The sequence below is a fragment of the Xiphophorus couchianus genome, chromosome 5 (assembly GCF_001444195.1).
Source record: "Xiphophorus couchianus chromosome 5, X_couchianus-1.0, whole genome shotgun sequence".
Lineage (NCBI taxonomy): Eukaryota > Metazoa > Chordata > Actinopteri > Cyprinodontiformes > Poeciliidae > Xiphophorus > Xiphophorus couchianus.
Genome location: NC_040232.1, coordinates 23,716,647 through 23,738,852, shown reverse-complemented (window position 1 = coordinate 23,738,852; position 22,206 = coordinate 23,716,647). Strand labels below are relative to the sequence as shown.

Here is a 22,206-nt window from a genome sequence, read left to right as displayed (position 1 = left end):
CATTCAAAACTGACCAAAACATCAGCCAGACAGCATAGGTACTGAGAAGTGGTCTGTGGTCCCAACTGCAGAACCACTCCTTTATTGAGTGTGTCTTGCTAATTGCCAATAATTTCCACCTGTTGTCTATTCCTTTTGCACAGTTATATTGTGTTCTTTAAGTGTTCCCTTTATTTTTTTGAGCAGTATATATATATATATATATATATATATATATATATATATATATATATATATATATGTATATATATATATATATATATATAATGACATTAAAAGTGTCATTATTATGACACTTTTAATGTCATAATTAAAAGTGTGAAGCCTTTTAATTATGATAATTAAAAGGCTTCACACCTTATATATATTAATTTCCCAAATCTCTCTGGAGTCACTTAAATAATGTCCAACTAAAGAACAGAACAGAATGTTAGGATGTTTCTGTGTGAACAGAAAGGTGTTTGGTACTGAAACTATGACAGGCCCACTTCATGAACTGTGAACTGAAATAGTAAAACTCGACTCATCATGTCTACTTTTCTATAAATGGACAAACATTCTTGTAAAAAAGGCCAACAGCCGCATAATGTTCAAATAAAAATAAGGGTAATTAAATTTCTAAGTATGATTTTCAAATTCTACCTTGATAATAAACTGGTTTTAGGTTTATTAATCCTATGAATTTAGGAAAATGTTCCTCAAGTGACTTTAAGGCCTCTAAATTGTGTCAAATTTTGTCATTAAGTCATACTTTAAGTCATGTACATGTAATGTTTTTTCCTCGTGAAACTTTTCTGTCAGGCAAAAGTTTAAGCCGTACTCAGACATTTTTGTTCTGCTGGCTGTGAGTAGAAGTAGCTGAGGCTAACGCTAACTTACTGCTAACATGTCCTTGCTAGCAAGTTTGGCAGGTAGTTTTTTGCATCCTATGATAGGTAAATTTGCACTTGCCTATCATGGGTTAGTGCAAATTTATCGCCAGCCCACTGAAATTTGTGCATTTCTGTAGCGATCTAGGTTTTAAATTCCATTCATAAAACCTAAAAGGTCTCAAATCATTTTAAATCCAAGTTGGCGACGCCTGCAGAAAGCATTGATGTTCAATTCCTGTGACCGCAATCAGACTTCTGAGTGAATGGCTTATAAGCCCAAAGAAACCTGCATATGCAGAAGAATGTTTTGAGTTTTCTTCTGCTTTCATTTGTTTGCATCACCATGTTAACATTATAGAATAACAAAATGGAGAAGAATAAAAAGCAGAAGAAAGTTGACTTCACACAGCAGAACACCGTTTACGGAACTAATGCTGCCGACCGTGAATCGTTTTTAAAGTTATTCACTAACAGTATCATCACAAGATCATAACAAGATGAAGGAAGCTGAAAGAAACAAAGCACAACTAATAGCAAAGGCCTTATGTTAAACAGTTTGAGTTTATTTGACCTTAAAAAAATTTTTATTGTCCTGGGGCAGAATTACGATGCACGTCTCACGTCAATGACATAAAATATGTGCAGCATTTGGACAAAACCATTGGATGTCCGTCGCATTTGCCTGAACAAACACTCTTAACATGCTCCATGTTCTATGGAAGAGAATGGCCTAGTCAAAGTCCAACTGAGAGACTGTGGCAGAAAAAAAATAAATCATTTAAACTTTACCTTAAGCTATATTATGAAAAAAAATTTCATTGGACCACAAAAAATTCAAATAAAATTCATGTAAGTTTGTAAAACGATAAAATGTGAAAACCTTGTTCTTCAGTCAGCTGTGTTTCATCGTTGTGTTTGGGGAATAGATGCTGCAACATCTGTACTTCTACAAATCCAGCTGCTGTTGGCGGCTTAGTGACGACATTCAGCAGGAACACCTTCACCTAACCAGTCCTTACATAGACACACTAAAGAACCTGGCTAATTACTTGGTGAAGCAAATGTAGACGCAACTATATAAGCAGATTAGTATTTTTGAAAGGTAAATGATTAAAGCGGTCTGTGTACATAAAACTGCCCATAGACTGGCAAATCTCTTGAGCCGTTTAAGATTAAAAACTGTAACAATATTGACAATATTAACAAGACTGAACAGATCTGCCCTTATGGATCTGGCACATTGCCACCGATACCTCATCTATATATTGTTTTCGGTATCCAGGCCAATACAGATATTAATATCAGATCGGTTCATCTCTAGAATCTAGCCTGTGTCTTTTTTATGCGTCTGTTAGAAATAAAGTGTACACACTTCCCTCTTCCTCCGCCACGTCCGTCGGCTTTATCTCCCCGTCCAAACAGCCGCCGTTCATCTTTCAGTGTGTCTCTCTGATGAAGGCCTGCTCCTCTTCCTCCTCTAGTGGCTGAGCTCCACGTTTTGAGCTAAGCTGTTACTCTGCTTTAAACTCCAGACGGTGTTAAAATGTCACCACACATGTAATTGAGCATTGGTGGCTGTGGCCTTTTCACTGCTTCTGTGTCTTTTTCTTTTCTTTTTTCCTCGTCACGATTCCTTCATCATCGCTGTGTGTTCCCCACACACACACACACACACACAGCTTGCCAGGAATCTCCCCCCACGGACCATCGGTTACCCCTGGACGCTGGCGTTTGGCACGTCAAAGCACGGCATGAGCATTAAGACGCTGTACAGAGCCATGCAGGGCCAGGACACGCCGGTCCTGCTGGTCATTAAGGACAGCGACGGTCAGGTGAGCAGAAAAGCTGTGCTGCTGTACAGCGTATTAATATTTCTGATCCGTTTCTGCCTCTGCTCACAGTCTCCTCTGTGTGTTTTCTCAGGTATTTGGTGCACTTGCATCTGAACCCTTTAAAGTCAGCGATGGCTTTTACGGCACAGGAGAGACCTTCCTCTTTACCTTCAATCCAGAGTTTGAGGTACGGCGTCGAGTCACTGTCATGCTCTGTCACATTAGAAAAGATTTTGCCCCTTTTTGAAAGTTATTCAGAGGAACTGGAGGTTTGATTTGTAACAATAAAGGGAGTTGGATAGACTTCCTGAAATGAAAAAGTATCAGCAAAGGACAAATGCAAAACCTTTCATGTTCTTTTGCTAAATCTTAGCTCTTTTCATTCACCAATGAGAGCTGTTCTCTTCTAAATCTTGATTTGTTCTTCTGCATGTGATTGCAGCTAAAACACGGCTGAACACCTGCTCTGTTCACAGGTATACAAATGGACAGGTGACAACATGTTCTTCATTAAAGGAGACATGGACTCTTTGGCTTTTGGTGGAGGAAGGTAAGCCAGAAATTTCAAATCATGATGAGACATTTATCCCAATAACTGATAAACAGTACGATAAATGTTCATCCCTAAGCGGATGAAACCTCCTAACCGGAATTGTAGCTTAGATTTACCACATCTCTTCTACAGAAATGAACCTGAGTACTGGCAGTAGCATCCAGCGGTGTAAAATGCCTCCTGTGTGTGTGTGTGTGTGTGTGTGCGTGTGCGTGTGTGTTCTCTGTTCCAGCGGTGAGTTCGGCCTGTGGCTGGACGGAGACCTGTACCACGGCCGGAGCCACGCCTGTAAAACCTTTGGGAACCCAATGCTCTCCAAGAAGGAGGACTTCTATGTGCAGGACATCGAGGTGTGGGCTTTTGAATAACAAACCTGCTGCAACACAGGGAAAAAAAACAAGTCCTACACACAGGACCAAACCCAGGGAGCGGTCCTCCTTCAGAACAGTGGCAACATCCCAAACCTAACTGCACACCACCAGGTGCTCCCCTGTCTGGAGGCCAGATACTGGATGCTTGTTGTGCGTTAACTACTGCAGTTATTAAGGAGCTTTGTTTTATTTTCTTTTGTTTTTCTTTGTGAAAAATAAACCTGTGTGTGTATCTTATTGCAGCCCTGTGCGGCGTCTTTGCAGAGTAGGGAGAGTACGAGGAGAAATGCAAGGGAAGCAGGGTAGGGACCGCGCGGTCACTAAGGCCAACTGGACTTCCTGAGGCTGAGGTTTGGGACTGCTGCAAGAAAGGAAAGCTGCCCCACCTGGTGCAAATAGTGCATCAGAACTCTGAAGAACCTCAAGGAATCCCCCCTCTCCCACATCACCACACCACCACCACCAACTTCTGGGATCCCAGCTAGAACTCCAACTCACTGTGCTGTCGGCCGTTACGGAGAGAGACTCAGTCGGAGGAAACCGAACACATTCCATTTCTCTTGATCGTGGAGTGTCAAAAGTGGTGATTTGTGGTGAACTTACAAAAAAAAAAAAAAAAAAAAAACCCGCGTCCGCATCCGGAACCGATGACGTTAAAGCGAGCGAATACGTGCTGTGTGTGTAGGTGAAAGGGGGAGGGGTGAGTTTGTCCTCCCCTCCCTCCTCCCTTGAGGCTTAACTTATTGAGTATCGTGTGTCGTAGTCCTGTCGTTCACTGTCCATAGCACACCGTCTGAAAGCACATAGCTATAACCAGACCACCCGTCGTCGTAGCGTTCCGTTCAGTGGGTGTATGTGTGAGTCCAGCTGCCGGCCGGACGCTGGCTCTACTGTTTCGTAGACAGTAACGTGTTGCAATAGATTTGTGGAATATGCAAATAAACTGTCCTGTGACCTCAACTAACCCCACCGGGCGGCGACTCTTTGGCCGCCGTTTGGAGAAAGAGAGAGAGGAACGTGTAAAGCTTTTACGTCTTGATACACATAATTGCTTCTCTGGGTTTCATTTGAAGGCCTGAGATGTGGTTACCTGTTTTACATGCATATATGACAATTATATATTGTATATATGATTATATAACTTTATATAATCATATATATTTTGCTGTTGAGTGTGACAGTGATATATTTGTGCTGATATTTCAGCTGTTACTATATATTGTATATTACCCTGTAAATTAATGGTAAAATAGTAGATTTGTTGCAATATATATATATATATATATATAAATACATTATGCTATATAAATATATATATATATAAAATAAAGTGTGAATCAATGGGTTGCTTTTAGCACTTTAATCTGGTTCAAAAGCGTCAAGGCCAGGTTCTCAGATTATCCTAGAAGTAGCTGTACAGTATATTTTTTTCCCTTCCTGTTAACTGTTACTAGAAAGCTTGCTGCTACCAATAACAACAGGAAAATGTCCTAGTGCTCTCTGGAAGGACGAGGATTACTCTGAGGATGTAACGTTTGGGGATGAAACGTTTTAAAGACAGCAGCAGGTCTCGGTTTCTCTCCGCACATAGTCGCCATGTGAGTCTGAGGCAGATGCGCATAATAAAGGCAGGAGAACAACATAACACTTCCCCACAGAGTCCTGACTTCCCTTTTTCCTTTTTTTTTCTCCCTCCCCTCCCTCCTGGTCTTCCACGCCAGTATTTGTGTCCATGTGGAAAGTCACAGCAAGTAAATATGGTTACCTCTTTAATTTCACCAGAGCATTGTATCAGTGATGTACAAATACTAATAAAGCTGAAGTAATTGTTGTAACCAGCGAGATCTCTGCATTTCTGATTCTTCTCTTCCGTTTTATCTTTAACCTGCACAAAGTAGCACGCAGTTTTAAGTGGGCGGTAAATGCTGCTGCTTCTTTTCTTACTTAAAACCATATTTTAAATTATGGTGTGCATCTGTACCCATAAATAAAATTCAGTGCAAGGAACTCGTCCCAATTAGTACAACCTGTGTGTAATTTTTGAGTATGCATCCGTGTCGTCAAATGAAGACCTTCATTGGAAGGTATTGAAGATGCAAGTATGTATACAACTTTTATAAACAATCTGTAAAACGGTGAGCATGGTGTCAAGGTGCTTTCCTTTAGTACAGGAATAAAAAATAAAACTGAAATAACATTTGCAGAAACATAAAAATATTTGTTAAAACTTTCACTATGTCCTGACAGCAGGACACAAAAAAATCAAGTTCCTCCCTCTGGTCCCAGTGACCAATCAGAGCCAGGGGGAGGGTCTTAGCGCTGCCAGTCACCTCAGACGGTCCCTTTTGCTCCCGGTTAGCTACAGCTAGTTCCCCACAACAGAGCCTGACGTGAATGCTAAAGCTAGCTAACCTGGCCACTATAATGGAGGATAAAGGGTTTTCCTGTAAAGGTAAGTTGTTTCTCAGCCTTTAGCACATTTAGCAGCTATTTTTGCAGTTTCAAGGCGAATGAGTGCAGGTTTCTGCCTCTAACTGTGTGAAGCTGGTGGAAGTTTATCCTAAAGGACTTTAGTTACACCTGTAAATTGAGGACTTGACGCCCATGCTTGCCGTAATTTTGAGAAGCAAATGTATTTTTTTCTTCCTCTTGACAATTATTTGCCAATTGTGTTGGCATATAATACGAGATACGTATCACGTCTAAGATAAGTATCACGCTATAACGTGATGGCACTCTAAATATTTTTTTCCTGTGTGATAGCAATGTGCTTCCATACAAATCAAACCAAAATTAATACTGTTCCATCTGAGGACAGTCGGCAATAAAACCCACTTCCGTTTTTCAGTTGAATGTGTTTGGCTCATTTGTCTACACTGGGCCACACATATATACAAGCATGAACAGCAGCACACGCCTAATAGGATTAAAGATAAAAAAAGTGTGTAACACCCCCAGCCCCAAATGAAGGATTGTGGCTTTACTGATGAACAGTGAGGTTTATTGGAAAGTAAACCCTGAGTTTCATTGTAATAGCTGTATGCACAAACACACACACACACACACACACACACACACACACACACACACACACAAAGGACAGTGTAAGCTACAAAAACACAACCAGAACATTTCAACTAAAAATAATATTCACCTCTAAAAATATCAACTCTAATTCAAAACTATGCCCTAGTGTTTATATACAACAAATTCACAATTTCAATCGATTAAAAAATTAGAACCGTCCTTATTTACAAAACAAACAAACCTTGTGCCTCTATCAAGGTGTTCGCTAATAACTAGACACATTTTAACACGTTGTTGTAACTTGTCTTCTGTTCCTTTCTGTCGTTAAGCTGCCATTTTACAACATATATAGAGCAAAATAAAAATAAAATAACATCAAATCAAAAACTGGAAGTCATATGTTATGCAAAATAAATCGAGATAAAGGAAAAAAGCCCTTAAGATGTCTAAATGAGAAACGGCCACAGTTTAACCTGAGTTCATCAAACACTTTTCCTCACAAAAAACCTCTTTTGATGAGGAAAACACTGTTGAGCAGATTCAATGGGAAACCAGGTGATTGTGTTTTGCACATTGTTAAGCCCATATCAATTACAGCCACATTGGCAGAAACTAGTCTAAATGGTTGGGAAAAGTTTCATTTGTCTTAATATGAATGAAGTTATTTGGAAATGTTTTAATGGTTTGAAACATCTCCTTTACTAGAAGGTGGGAATCATTTCAGAGTTTTTCCTGGTTACCATAGCAATAGCAACTAATGGGACACTTCTACCTGACTGATGATGTCACTAGGATCAGATGCTTTGTGTCATAGATCTATGACATCAGCTCTGAAACCTCTTAAATAGTTGGTCACTTGTGTTCTAGAGCCAGACTTGCAGAACCCAGCGGATTTATAGTTAATTGTTCTCTCATCATTGTTAGACAGAAACGGAAGATGGATTCCCGTCGATTACCTAAGATTATTAATCCTTTGCTAAAGACAAGACAGAAGACGGAACCAAATGAAGAACCGAACCGACTTCGAGAACAGGAAGAATCATTAAACACCTATGTTTCTTACTGGTCTAAATATACTAAAGATACGGAACCTGAGAGAAAAATGACGGAAAGACTGCTGAGCCAAAGAGCTCCCTACGCGTCCACAGCTGATAACAACGAGGTTTCTGGAAAAGACAAACGGTTTGAAAAGCCTTTAAAAGTAAAAGAAATGGCTAAGCGGGAGCCAAATGAAGGCTTTCCGCCTATATTTCAAAACACGCGTCCTGAAAAGGTTCCATCTCAACAGGATTGCAAGAAAATTGTTTATAACAATCTGGAGGAAATAAAGAAAAAAGAAACTGCTAGTTACATCCTTTTGGAGGAAAAGCGTCGTGCAGAGAGGGCCAAGCAGCAGTTACACCAAAAGTTACAAGAGGAACAAGAGAGGGAGAAGAAAGATAAAATGAAACAGATTCTGACTGATACATGGGACACCCAGGTTCAATATAAAAAGCAGAAAGACATGGAAAAGGCTGAAATTGAAAGGCACCAAATGGCTGCCATAATGGAAGCGGACAGGTTGTGTCAAATTGAGGACATTGAGACGAGGAGACACAAGAAGGAGAAAGATAGAAAATTCTTCAAACAGGACGAGACTGAACAAAATACAGAAGCCAAAGTCACAATGCAGATACATGAGAGATTTAGTGATAAAAAGGAAGATGTTCAGTTTGAGTCAAACTGTCCAAAACATTTGAGTGAGAAAAGGCTTCGTGAAAAGTATAATTTTCTAGAGGATTGTAAGAAGGTTGTGTTTGAAAATCTGGATTGTATAAAGAGGAAGGAAGTTGCCAACTTTGTTATTTTGGATGAAAAGCGTTGCAAAGAGAGGGCCAAGCAGCAGCTACACCAGAAGTTTGAAGAGCAACAAGAGAGGGAGAAGAAAGTCAATTTAAAAAAGTCTCTGGCCGAAACATTGGATTCTCAAATTGAAGGTAAAGAACAGAAGAAGAAGCACAGAGTTGAAATTGAAAGGCAACAAATGGCTGCCATAATGCAGTCAGATAGACTGCATGAAAATGAAGAAATGGAAATGAAGAGACAGAAGAAAGAGAAAAGCCAGAATTTTTTGAGACATAATGAGACTCAACTTAACAAAAAAGAGCAAAAGAAATCTATTGATGACAGTTTAAATGATATATTAAAGAAAGAAACTGATTATGATGTTATTTTACAAAATAAGCAATGCAACAAGATGGCCAAGGATGAAGTTGCCAAATTATCACATCAAATACAGCAGCAGGAGAAAACTCCGAAGCAAAAACCTCTGGCTGATGAATTGGCTACTAGACATCAGTACAAACAGACAAAGAAGGCTGAAATGGACAGGAATGAAAGGCAAGGGGTTCTTCCTGGATATCGAGGTGAGGAAATTGGAGCCAGGAGACAGAAGAAGGAGGTTCAGCAGAAGCTGCAGGACAACTTTAGTGAGCAAAGAAGAACTGTTCTTTATCAATCGGTTGTTCCAGATAATGACAGTGACATTGATGACAAGGACAGGAGTCGTGAAATACGTCAACAAATAGTGTACAACCAACTGTCCCTTATAAAGAAGAAAGAAGACGTGAAAAGGACTATTATGGAAGACAGGTCATTGAAAGAAATGAAACATCGGGAAGCTGCAGAGCAGAAGGTTGAAAAACTGGCGAAAGAGAAAAAAGCTGCAGCTACCAAATCTCTGACCGACTCGTGGGATTACCAAATACGACGTAAACAGCAGGAGAAGAAGGAACTTCGTGAGGCTGAGAGGAAAGACATGTTATCCTTAATTGAGTTAGAGAGAGTGTGTGGAGGTGAACGTATTAAAAGTATCCATCTTGAGAAACGCAAACAGCCTGTTTATGACGACGTTAAGGAGACTCTGCCAGCAGCAAGACCAGGGAGAAGTTGCTCCAAGTCCTGTGAGGGAAGAACGACATATTCTGATAAACATGATGAAGGAAAAACCAGCAAGGTTTGCAGACCTGCACTGAGCCGTCAGAAAGTTACCAATACCAATACTGTCAAACTTCCCTCACTAAACTCCAAATCTGTGCACTTCTCTGAGAATTGCCAACATAGTTCTAAAAATGGAAAATTCCCATCCAACGAAGTTTGGGAAGCTGCTCTTAAGCTGCCGGCCCCATGACCCGACAAGCAGAAGAAGATGGATGGATAGATGGATGGACAGACGGATGGATGGATGGACGGACGGACGGACGGACGGATGGATGGACGGGACGGATGGATGGATGGATGGATGGACGGATGGATGGATGGCACTTCAAACCACTCTTTCCTTTTCTCTTCAGCCTGTCTGTGAAAACAGCGCCTTTCACTTATCATTTACAAAACATCTTTGTAATATTTTCCTTTAGCAACGTCAGACATATGAGGCCTTAGCTTTGAAGGTAGCATAAGTCATTTTAACAAAAGGTTTTCTCTGGGTGCTCCAGTTTCCCTACAAAAACAATAGAAGACAGACAGACAGACAGACAGACAGACAGACATTGTAATTTGCTCTCTTAGTAAAATCAACTAATCTTGCTTTAAACTAAAGTTTTCTCCGGGAGCTCCGGTTTCTCTACAAAAACAATAGACAGACAGACAGATAGACAGACAGACAGACAGATATTGTCTGTAATTTTATTTATTAGTAAAATTAAGTAATCCTACTTCAAATATAAGTTTTCTCTGGGTGCTCCAGTTTCTCTAAAAACACAATTGACAGACAGACAGACATTGTAATTTGCTCTCTTAGTAAAATCAACTAATCTTGCTTTAAACTAAAGTTTTCTCCGGGAGCTCCGGTTTCTCTACAGACACAAATGACAGACATACAGACAAACAGATAGATATTGTCTGTAATTTTGTCTATTAGTTAAATTATTCTATTTTAAACATAAATTCTCTCCGGGTCTCTACAAACATGATGCTACATAGGTTAGCTAGCTAAAATAGATAGGTCTATCAATAGGTAGGCAGGTAGAAAGATACCTGCCTACCTATTGATAGACAGACAGGTGTACCTACCTGTCTATTAGGTAGGTATACCTGTCAGTGCATAAGACTGACATGACATCATAAACATGACATAACATCTGTCATGAACATGAAGGAGTCTTTATGAATGTTCATGACTGTTGTCATGAAGTGTCATTCGGTAAATAATGACACTTTTAATACAAAGCTGCATTAAAAGTGCCAACTTTGCATTATTTTGAAAATAAAGTCACTTTAATGCAAGGTTGGCACTTTTAATGGACTTTCACTGCAACTTCTAGAGCAACTTTGCATTAAAAGTGTCATAATCGGGGCGTGCTGTGGTGGCTCAGGGGGTTAGCACGCCCCACGTTTGGAGGCCTTAGTCCTTGACGCGGACGTCGCGGGTTCGACTCCCGGTCCCGACGACCTTTGCCGCATGTCTTCCCCCCTCTCCTCACCCTCCCTACTGTCAAAAAAGTATGAGCCACTAGCGCCGCAAAAACTCTTCGGAGAGAAAAATGGAAGAAAAAAAAAGTGTCATAATTATAACATTAAAAGACATTATCTGTCTTTCAATGTTATAATAATGACATTAAAACACATTAAAAGACAAGGACAGAACTGTATTGAATTGAATATATATATATATAATGATGACATTAAAAGTGACACTTTAATGTCATAATTGAAAGTGTGAGGCCTTTAATTATGACAATTAAAATGAAAAGGCCTCCCACCTTATATATATTAAGTTATATATATACATATATATATATATATATATGTATATATATGTATATATAATGACATTAAAATTAGTCATAAAATTGTGAAGACTTTTAATTATGACAATTAAAATTAAAAGGCCTCACACCATATATATATTATGCTTATATATTGATATATATAATATATATGACAACACATATATATAAATATATAAGCTATATATATATATATATATATATATATATATATATATATATATATATATATATATATGTATATATAATGACATTAAAAGTGTCATAAAATTGTGAAGACTTTCAATTATGACAATTAAAATTAAAAGGCCTCACACCATATATATATTATGCTTATATATTAATATATAAGCAATATATATATATATGTATATATATATATATATATATATATATATATATATATATATATATATATATATATATATATATATAATGACATTAAAAGTCATTATATATGACATATATGATATATATGATATATGATATATATATATATATATATAATATATATATAATATATATATGACACTTTTAATGTCATTATATATATATATATATATTGTGTATATATTAATATATATAATATATGACAAAACATATATATTATTTTACAGATGTACAAGACTATGTATGTATGGACTATAAGGGGTTATAGCAAGAAATATAGATATTGTGTATAAATATAAATATGGGAGCTATATGCACAGATTATACAGAATATATAAGAATGTTAGGGAAAGGATTATAGATAAATAATGGCAGATAAAATTTACAGGTTGTATGTGTGTGTGAAGAAAACAGTCCATGATATGTGTGTGTGTGAGGATAGTCCATGTGTTATTGTTGTATGAGAGGATAGGGGAGTACAGTCCTTATAGTTTATGTTTTATGTCAGGAGGCGTTCAAAAGCGTGACAGCTGTGGGAAAGAAGCTGTTTCGGTGCCTGGTGGTTCTGGTCCGTACGCTTCTGTAACGCCTCCCAGAGGGCAGGAGGGAAAAGAGTGTGTGTGCTGGGTGAGTGGAGTCCTTTGTGATTTTCCTGGCCCTTTTCAAACAACGCTTCCTGTAGATGTCCTTGATGGCAGGGAGCGGTGCCCCGGCGATATACTGGGCAGTTTTCACCACCCGCTGCAGCGCCTGCCGGTCGGAGACAGAGCAGTTCCCGTACCAAGCTGTAATACAGTTGGTGAGGATGCTCTCAATGGTGCAGCGGTAGAAGTTCATGAGGATCTCTGAGGACAGGTGGTTCTTCCTCAGGGTCCCCATGAAGAAGAGGCGCTGATGCGCCTTCTTAATGAGTTTGGAGCAGCTGGTCGTCCAAGTCAGGTCCTCGGAGATGTGGACTCCCAGGAACTTAAAGGTGTCCACACGCTCCACCACTGACCCTTAATGTGGATGGCTGGATGTGGGTCAGCGTTCCTCCTGAAGTCCACGATAAGCTCCTTGGTCTTCTCGGTGTTCAGCTGCAGGTTGTTTTTGTCGCACCACTCAGTCAGACGGTCTACCTCCTCCCTGTAAGCGGCCTCGTCATTATCTCTGATGAGGCCGATCACCGTGGTGTCATCTGCGAACTTGATGATGGCGTTAGAGCCATGGACAGGTCTGCAGTCGTAGGTGAAGAGGGAGTAGAGGAAGGGACTCATCACACAGCCTTGTGGCACTCCGGTGTTTATAATGATGGTGGATGAGAAGTGGTTGTCCAGCCGGACATGTTGAGGTCGACTGGTCAGGAAGTCGAGCAACCAGTTACACATGAGTGGACTGATGCCGAGGTCTGTGAGTTTGGTAATGAGTTGTGATGGGATGACAGTGTTGAATGCTGAACTAAAATCTAAGAACAGCAGTCTGGCGTAAGTGTTCTTACTGTCCAGGTGAGAAAGGACAGAGTGCAGCGCTATAGAGACTGCGTCCTCTGTGCTCCTGTTCTGCCTGTATGCAAATTGGTGGGGGTCTAGTGTGGGGGGAGACAGGATCTGAGGTGTGCTGCCAGCTCCCCAGAGCACGTTCTGAGGACTCGTCCAGGTATGCCATCAGGACCCGCAGCCTTGTGGGGTTTAATCCTGCTCAGAGCCGCTCCTACGTCAGTGGGGAGGAAGTCAGTAGCTATTGGCCTGGGGTGGTAGCTGCTTTGGTTGCAGTTGTGGTATTCCCTCTCTCAAAACGAGCATAGATGTTGCTAAGTTCGTTGAGGAAGGAGACATCAGTAGAAGCGGGGGTGGTATTGGGGTTCTTGTAGTCTGTGAGAATCTGAAGGCCTTGCCACATACGTCGGGGGTTGGCGTTAGAAAAATGATCCTCCACCTTCCTTTTGTAGTGGTGTTTGGCCTTCTTGATTCCCTTCTTCAGCTCAGCCCTGGCTGCACTGTAAGTCTGTGCATCCCCTGACCTGAAGGCGATGTTGCGGGCCTTCAGCAGGAGACGAACGTCTCGGTTCATCCAGGGTTTCTGGTTGGGGTACATGGTAATGCGTTTGCAGGTGGTGACATGTTCTATGGTGGTGGAAATATGGTTCAGTACAGATGAGGCGTACTGATCCAAGTCTGTATGGTGGAAAATAGTCCAATCTGTATTCCTGAACCGGTCCTGGAGCACAGCGTCTGAGCCCTCTGGCCACACCTTTACTGTCCTCACGGTAGGTTTCACACGTTGGATGAGTGGTAAGTACCGAGGTGTGAGGAACAGGGAGAGATGGTCTGATTGTCCGATGTTGGGGGTGTCACACTGTAGGCTCCAGCCAGATTGGAGTAGACATGGTCCAGGGTCTTGTCTCCTCTGGTGTGGCAGGAGACATGTTGGTGAAATCTGGGAAGAACTGTCTTCAAGTTGGAGTGATTGAAATCACCTGCAACAATAAAAGCAGCCTCAGGATATTTGGTTTGGTGTTTGCTAATAGCCGCATAGAGTTCTTTCATGGCTAGCTAGGCATTAGCATCCGGGGGGGGGGTGGGGGTACACGGCAGTGAGGATGATCAAGGTGAATTCCCTTGGGAGGTAATAAGGTCTGCATTTGACCATTAAAAACTCCACATTCTGTGAGCAGTGACTCTTGGTAGTAGCAGAGTCTGTGCACCAAGCTTTGTTAATATAAATGCACAAACCTCCGCCTCTGGTCTTGCCGGAGTCATCTGCTGTCCTGTCGGCTCGGTGTGTGTGGCGTCCACACGTCCATATGTATATATATACTGTATATATATATATATATATATATATATATATATATATATATGACACTTTTAATGTCATTATATATATATATTGCTTATATATTAATATATATAATATATATGACATAATATATATATACACTGCTCAAAAAAATAAAGGGAACACTCAAATAACACATCCTAGATCTGAATGAAAGAAATATTCTCATTGAATACTTTGTTCTGTACAAAGTTGAATGTGCTGACAACAAAATCACACAAAAATCATCAATGGAAATCAAATGTATTAACCAATGGAGGCCTGGATTTGGAGCCACACACAAAATTAAAGTGAAATAACACTACACGCTGATCCAACTTTAATGTAATGTCCTTAAAACAAGTCAAAATGAGGCTCAGTATTGTGTGTGGCCTCCACGTGCCTGTATGACCTCCCTACAACGCCTGGGCATGCTCCTGATGAGGTGGCGGATGGTCTCCTGAGGGATCTCCTCCCAGACCTGGACTAAAGCATCCGCCAACTCCTGGACAGTCTGTGGTGCAACGTGACGTTGGTGGATGGAGCGAGACATGATGTCCCAGATGTGCTCAATCGGATTCAGGTCTGGGGAACGGGCTGGCCAGTCCATAGCTTCAATGCCTTCATCTTGCAGGAACTGCTGACACACTCCAGCCACATGAGGTCTAGCATTGTCCTGCATTAGGAGGAACCCAGGGCCAACCGCACCAGCATATGGTGTCACAATGGGTCTGAGGATCTCATCTCGGTACCTAATGGCAGTCAGGCTACCTCTGGTGAGCACATGGAGGGCTGTGCGGCCCTCCAAAGAAATGCCACCCCACACCATTACTGACCCACTGCCAAACCGGTCATGCTGAAGGATGTTGCAGGCAGCAGACCGCTCTCCACGGCGTCTCCAGACTCTGTCACGTCTGTCACATGTGCTCAGTGTGAACCTGCTTTCATCTGTGAAGAGCACAAGGCGCCAGTGGCGAATTTGCCAATCCTGGTGTTCTCTGGCAAATGCCAAGCGTCCTGCACGGTGTTGGGCTGTGAGCACAACCCCCATCTGTGGACGTCGGGCCCTCATACCATCCTCATGGAGTCGGTTTCTAACCGTTTGTGCAGACACATGCACATTTGTGGCCTGCTGGAGGTCATTTTGCAGGGCTCTGGCAGTGCTCCTCCTGTTCCTTCTTGCACAAAGGCGGAGGTAGCGGTCCTGCTGCTGGGTTGTTGCCCTCCTACGGCCTCCTCCACGTCTCCTGGTGTACTGGCCTGTCTCCTGGTAGCGCCTCCAGCCTCTGGACACTACGCTGACAGACACAGCAAACCTTCTTGCCACAGCTCGCATTGATGTGCCATCCTGGATGAGCTGCACTACCTGAGCCACTTGTGTGGGTTGTGGAGTCCGTCTCATGCTACCACGAGTGTGAAAGCACCACCAACATTCAAAACTGACCAAAACATCAGCCAGACAGCATAGATACTGAGAAGTGGTCTGTGGTCCCAACTGCAGAACCACTCCTTTATTGAGTGTGTCTTGCTAATTGCCAATAATTTCCACCTGTTGTCTATTCCTTTTGCACAGTTATATTGTGTTCTTTAAGTGTTCCCTTTATTTTTTTGAGCAGTATATATATATATATATATATATATATATATATATATATATATATATATATATATATATGTATATATATATATATATATATAATGACATTAAAAGTGTCATTATTATGACACTTTTAATGTCATAATTAAAAGTGTGAAGCCTTTTAATTATGATAATTAAAAGGCTTCACACCTTATATATATTAATTTCCCAAATCTCTCTGGAGTCACTTAAATAATGTCCAACTAAAGAACAGAACAGAATGTTAGGATGTTTCTGTGTGAACAGAAAGGTGTTTGGTACTGAAACTATGACAGGCCCACTTCATGAACTGTGAACTGAAATAGTAAAACTCGACTCATCATGTCTACTTTTCTATAAATGGACAAACATTCTTGTAAAAAAGGCCAACAGCCGCATAATGTTCAAATAAAAATAAGGGTAATTAAATTTCTAAGTATGATTTTCAAATTCTACCTTGATAATAAACTGGTTTTAGGTTTATTAATCCTATGAATTTAGGAAAATGTTCCTCAAGTGACTTTAAGGCCTCTAAATTGTGTCAAATTTTGTCATTAAGTCATACTTTAAGTCATGTACATGTAATGTTTTTTCCTCGTGAAACTTTTCTGTCAGGCAAAAGTTTAAGCCGTACTCAGACATTTTTGTTCTGCTGGCTGTGAGTAGAAGTAGCTGAGGCTAACGCTAACTTACTGCTAACATGTCCTTGCTAGCAAGTTTGGCAGGTAGTTTTTTGCATCCTATGATAGGTAAATTTGCACTTGCCTATCATGGGTTAGTGCAAATTTATCGCCAGCCCACTGAAATTTGTGCATTTCTGTAGCGATCTAGGTTTTAAATTCCATTCATAAAACCTAAAAGGTCTCAAATCATTTTAAATCCAAGTTGGCGACGCCTGCAGAAAGCATTGATGTTCAATTCCTGTGACCGCAATCAGACTTCTGAGTGAATGGCTTATAAGCCCAAAGAAACCTGCATATGCAGAAGAATGTTTTGAGTTTTCTTCTGCTTTCATTTGTTTGCATCACCATGTTAACATTATAGAATAACAAAATGGAGAAGAATAAAAAGCAGAAGAAAGTTGACTTCACACAGCAGAACACCGTTTACGGAACTAATGCTGCCGACCGTGAATCGTTTTTAAAGTTATTCACTAACAGTATCATCACAAGATCATAACAAGATGAAGGAAGCTGAAAGAAACAAAGCACAACTAATAGCAAAGGCCTTATGTTAAACAGTTTGAGTTTATTTGACCTTAAAAAAATTTTTATTGTCCTGGGGCAGAATTACGATGCACGTCTCACGTCAATGACATAAAATATGTGCAGCATTTGGACAAAACCATTGGATGTCCGTCGCATTTGCCTGAACAAACACTCTTAACATGCTCCATGTTCTATGGAAGAGAATGGCCTAGTCAAAGTCCAACTGAGAGACTGTGGCAGAAAAAAAATAAATCATTTAAACTTTACCTTAAGCTATATTATGAAAAAAAATTTCATTGGACCACAAAAAATTCAAATAAAATTCATGTAAGTTTGTAAAACGATAAAATGTGAAAACCTTGTTCTTCAGTCAGCTGTGTTTCATCGTTGTGTTTGGGGAATAGATGCTGCAACATCTGTACTTCTACAAATCCAGCTGCTGTTGGCGGCTTAGTGACGACATTCAGCAGGAACACCTTCACCTAACCAGTCCTTACATAGACACACTAAAGAACCTGGCTAATTACTTGGTGAAGCAAATGTAGACGCAACTATATAAGCAGATTAGTATTTTTGAAAGGTAAATGATTAAAGCGGTCTGTGTACATAAAACTGCCCATAGACTGGCAAATCTCTTGAGCCGTTTAAGATTAAAAACTGTAACAATATTGACAATATTAACAAGACTGAACAGATCTGCCCTTATGGATCTGGCACATTGCCACCGATACCTCATCTATATATTGTTTTCGGTATCCAGGCCAATACAGATATTAATATCAGATCGGTTCATCTCTAGAATCTAGCCTGTGTCTTTTTTATGCGTCTGTTAGAAATAAAGTGTACACACTTCCCTCTTCCTCCGCCACGTCCGTCGGCTTTATCTCCCCGTCCAAACAGCCGCCGTTCATCTTTCAGTGTGTCTCTCTGATGAAGGCCTGCTCCTCTTCCTCCTCTAGTGGCTGAGCTCCACGTTTTGAGCTAAGCTGTTACTCTGCTTTAAACTCCAGACGGTGTTAAAATGTCACCACACATGTAATTGAGCATTGGTGGCTGTGGCCTTTTCACTGCTTCTGTGTCTTTTTCTTTTCTTTTTTCCTCGTCACGATTCCTTCATCATCGCTGTGTGTTCCCCACACACACACACACACACACAGCTTGCCAGGAATCTCCCCCCACGGACCATCGGTTACCCCTGGACGCTGGCGTTTGGCACGTCAAAGCACGGCATGAGCATTAAGACGCTGTACAGAGCCATGCAGGGCCAGGACACACCGGTCCTGCTGGTCATTAAGGACAGCGACGGTCAGGTGAGCAGAAAAGCTGTGCTGCTGTACAGCGTATTAATATTTCTGATCCGTTTCTGCCTCTGCTCACAGTCTCCTCTGTGTGTTTTCTCAGGTATTTGGTGCACTTGCATCTGAACCCTTTAAAGTCAGCGATGGCTTTTACGGCACAGGAGAGACCTTCCTCTTTACCTTCAATCCAGAGTTTGAGGTACGGCGTCGAGTCACTGTCATGCTCTGTCACATTAGAAAAGATTTTGCCCCTTTTTAAAAGTTATTCAGAGGAACTGGAGGTTTGATTTGTAACAATAAAGGGAGTTGGATAGACTTCCTGAAATGAAAAAGTATCAGCAAAGGACAAATGCAAAACCTTTCATGTTCTTTTGCTAAATCTTAGCTCTTTTCATTCACCAATGAGAGCTGTTCTCTTCTAAATCTTGATTTGTTCTTCTGCATGTGATTGCAGCTAAAACACGGCTGAACACCTGCTCTGTTCACAGGTATACAAATGGACAGGTGACAACATGTTCTTCATTAAAGGAGACATGGACTCTTTGGCTTTTGGTGGAGGAAGGTAAGCCAGAAATTTCAAATCATGATGAGACATTTATCCCAATAACTGATAAACAGTACGATAAATGTTCATCCCTAAGCGGATGAAACCTCCTAACCGGAATTGTAGCTTAGATTTACCACATCTCTTCTACAGAAATGAACCTGAGTACTGGCAGTAGCATCCAGCGGTGTAAAATGCCTCCTGTGTGTGTGTGTGTGTGTGTGTGCGTGTGCGTGTGTGTTCTCTGTTCCAGCGGTGAGTTCGGCCTGTGGCTGGACGGAGACCTGTACCACGGCCGGAGCCACGCCTGTAAAACCTTTGGGAACCCAATGCTCTCCAAGAAGGAGGACTTCTATGTGCAGGACATCGAGGTGTGGGCTTTTGAATAACAAACCTGCTGCAACACAGGGAAAAAAAACAAGTCCTACACACAGGACCAAACCCAGGGAGCGGTCCTCCTTCAGAACAGTGGCAACATCCCAAACCTAACTGCACACCACCAGGTGCTCCCCTGTCTGGAGGCCAGATACTGGATGCTTGTTGTGCGTTAACTACTGCAGTTATTAAGGAGCTTTGTTTTATTTTCTTTTGTTTTTCTTTGTGAAAAATAAACCTGTGTGTGTATCTTATTGCAGCCCTGTGCGGCGTCTTTGCAGAGTAGGGAGAGTACGAGGAGAAATGCAAGGGAAGCAGGGTAGGGACCGCGCGGTCACTAAGGCCAACTGGACTTCCTGAGGCTGAGGTTTGGGACTGCTGCAAGAAAGGAAAGCTGCCCCACCTGGTGCAAATAGTGCATCAGAACTCTGAAGAACCTCAAGGAATCCCCCCTCTCCCACATCACCACACCACCACCACCAACTTCTGGGATCCCAGCTAGAACTCCAACTCACTGTGCTGTCGGCCGTTACGGAGAGAGACTCAGTCGGAGGAAACCGAACACATTCCATTTCTCTTGATCGTGGAGTGTCAAAAGTGGTGATTTGTGGTGAACTTACAAAAAAAAAAAAAAAAAAAAAACCCGCGTCCGCATCCGGAACCGATGACGTTAAAGCGAGCGAATACGTGCTGTGTGTGTAGGTGAAAGGGGGAGGGGTGAGTTTGTCCTCCCCTCCCTCCTCCCTTGAGGCTTAACTTATTGAGTATCGTGTGTCGTAGTCCTGTCGTTCACTGTCCATAGCACACCGTCTGAAAGCACATAGCTATAACCAGACCACCCGTCGTCGTAGCGTTCCGTTCAGTGGGTGTATGTGTGAGTCCAGCTGCCGGCCGGACGCTGGCTCTACTGTTTCGTAGACAGTAACGTGTTGCAATAGATTTGTGGAATATGCAAATAAACTGTCCTGTGACCTCAACTAACCCCACCGGGCGGCGACTCTTTGGCCGCCGTTTGGAGAAAGAGAGAGAGGAACGTGTAAAGCTTTTACGTCTTGATACACATAATTGCTTCTCTGGGTTTCATTTGAAGGCCTGAGATGTGGTTACCTGTTTTACATGCATATATGACAATTATATATTGTATATATGATTATATAACTTTATATAATCATATATATTTTGCTGTTGAGTGTGACAGTGATATATTTGTGCTGATATTTCAGCTGTTACTATATATTGTATATTACCCTGTAAATTAATGGTAAAATAGTAGATTTGTTGCAATATATATATATATATATATAAATACATTATGCTATATAAATATATATATATATAAAATAAAGTGTGAATCAATGGGTTGCTTTTAGCACTTTAATCTGGTTCAAAAGCGTCAAGGCCAGGTTCTCAGATTATCCTAGAAGTAGCTGTACAGTATATTTTTTTCCCTTCCTGTTAACTGTTACTAGAAAGCTTGCTGCTACCAATAACAACAGGAAAATGTCCTAGTGCTCTCTGGAAGGACGAGGATTACTCTGAGGATGTAACGTTTGGGGATGAAACGTTTTAAAGACAGCAGCAGGTCTCGGTTTCTCTCCGCACATAGTCGCCATGTGAGTCTGAGGCAGATGCGCATAATAAAGGCAGGAGAACAACATAACACTTCCCCACAGAGTCCTGACTTCCCTTTTTCCTTTTTTTTCTCCCTCCCCTCCCTCCTGGTCTTCCACGCCAGTATTTGTGTCCATGTGGAAAGTCACAGCAAGTAAATATGGTTACCTCTTTAATTTCACCAGAGCATTGTATCAGTGATGTACAAATACTAATAAAGCTGAAGTAATTGTTGTAACCAGCGAGATCTCTGCATTTCTGATTCTTCTCTTCCGTTTTATCTTTAACCTGCACAAAGTAGCACGCAGTTTTAAGTGGGCGGTAAATGCTGCTGCTTCTTTTCTTACTTAAAACCATATTTTAAATTATGGTGTGCATCTGTACCCATAAATAAAATTCAGTGCAAGGAACTCGTCCCAATTAGTACAACCTGTGTGTAATTTTTGAGTATGCATCCGTGTCGTCAAATGAAGACCTTCATTGGAAGGTATTGAAGATGCAAGTATGTATACAACTTTTATAAACAATCTGTAAAACGGTGAGCATGGTGTCAAGGTGCTTTCCTTTAGTACAGGAATAAAAAATAAAACTGAAATAACATTTGCAGAAACATAAAAATATTTGTTAAAACTTTCACTATGTCCTGACAGCAGGACACAAAAAAATCAAGTTCCTCCCTCTGGTCCCAGTGACCAATCAGAGCCAGGGGGAGGGTCTTAGCGCTGCCAGTCACCTCAGACGGTCCCTTTTGCTCCCGGTTAGCTACAGCTAGTTCCCCACAACAGAGCCTGACGTGAATGCTAAAGCTAGCTAACCTGGCCACTATAATGGAGGATAAAGGGTTTTCCTGTAAAGGTAAGTTGTTTCTCAGCCTTTAGCACATTTAGCAGCTATTTTTGCAGTTTCAAGGCGAATGAGTGCAGGTTTCTGCCTCTAACTGTG

General features: G+C 41.1%; 2 protein-coding genes across 4 annotated transcripts; both read left to right on the top strand.

Moving 5' to 3' along the window:
• The first annotated feature begins 704 nt into the window (after window positions 1-704).
• LOC114144792 (oxidation resistance protein 1-like) lies at window positions 705-5,470 on the top strand. Of its 2 annotated transcripts, XR_003595543.1 has the most exons (5): window positions 705-2,704; window positions 2,796-2,891; window positions 3,181-3,254; window positions 3,490-3,778; window positions 3,872-5,470. XR_003595543.1 is itself a non-coding variant. In XM_028017973.1 (4 exons), exons 1-4 carry the CDS (start codon window positions 2,624-2,626, stop codon window positions 3,623-3,625), a joined length of 387 nt encoding a protein of 128 aa, XP_027873774.1. In that variant the 5' UTR covers window positions 705-2,623; the 3' UTR covers window positions 3,626-5,470. The 2 variants fall into 2 exon arrangements, 1 of the variants encoding a protein (XP_027873774.1); XM_028017973.1 differs by having other exon boundaries at window positions 3,490-5,470.
• Window positions 5,471-16,742: 11,272 nt separating this feature from the next.
• On the top strand, window positions 16,743-21,509 carry LOC114145169 (oxidation resistance protein 1-like). Of its 2 annotated transcripts, XR_003595624.1 has the most exons (5): window positions 16,743-18,746; window positions 18,838-18,933; window positions 19,223-19,296; window positions 19,532-19,820; window positions 19,914-21,509. XR_003595624.1 is itself a non-coding variant. In XM_028018615.1 (4 exons), exons 1-4 carry the CDS (start codon window positions 18,666-18,668, stop codon window positions 19,665-19,667), a joined length of 387 nt encoding a protein of 128 aa, XP_027874416.1. In that variant the 5' UTR covers window positions 16,743-18,665; the 3' UTR covers window positions 19,668-21,509. The 2 variants fall into 2 exon arrangements, 1 of the variants encoding a protein (XP_027874416.1); XM_028018615.1 differs by having other exon boundaries at window positions 19,532-21,509.
• Window positions 21,510-22,206: the final 697 nt, after the last annotated feature.

What these genes read in the sequence shown, in the direction of transcription:
- LOC114145169 (XM_028018615.1), top strand. Translation starts at nt 18,666, where the DNA reads ATGAGCATTAAGACGCTGTACAGAGCCATGCAGGGCCAGGACACACCG. An exon ending in TTAAGGACAGCGACGGTCAG is followed by an intron (nt 18,747 to 18,837) that starts GTGAGCAGAAAA and finishes GTGTTTTCTCAG; the next exon opens with GTATTTGGTGCACTTGCATC. An exon ending in TTGGCTTTTGGTGGAGGAAG is followed by an intron (nt 19,297 to 19,531) that starts GTAAGCCAGAAA and finishes TCTCTGTTCCAG; the next exon opens with CGGTGAGTTCGGCCTGTGGC.
- LOC114144792 (XM_028017973.1), top strand. Translation starts at nt 2,624, where the DNA reads ATGAGCATTAAGACGCTGTACAGAGCCATGCAGGGCCAGGACACGCCG. An exon ending in TTAAGGACAGCGACGGTCAG is followed by an intron (nt 2,705 to 2,795) that starts GTGAGCAGAAAA and finishes GTGTTTTCTCAG; the next exon opens with GTATTTGGTGCACTTGCATC. An exon ending in TTGGCTTTTGGTGGAGGAAG is followed by an intron (nt 3,255 to 3,489) that starts GTAAGCCAGAAA and finishes TCTCTGTTCCAG; the next exon opens with CGGTGAGTTCGGCCTGTGGC.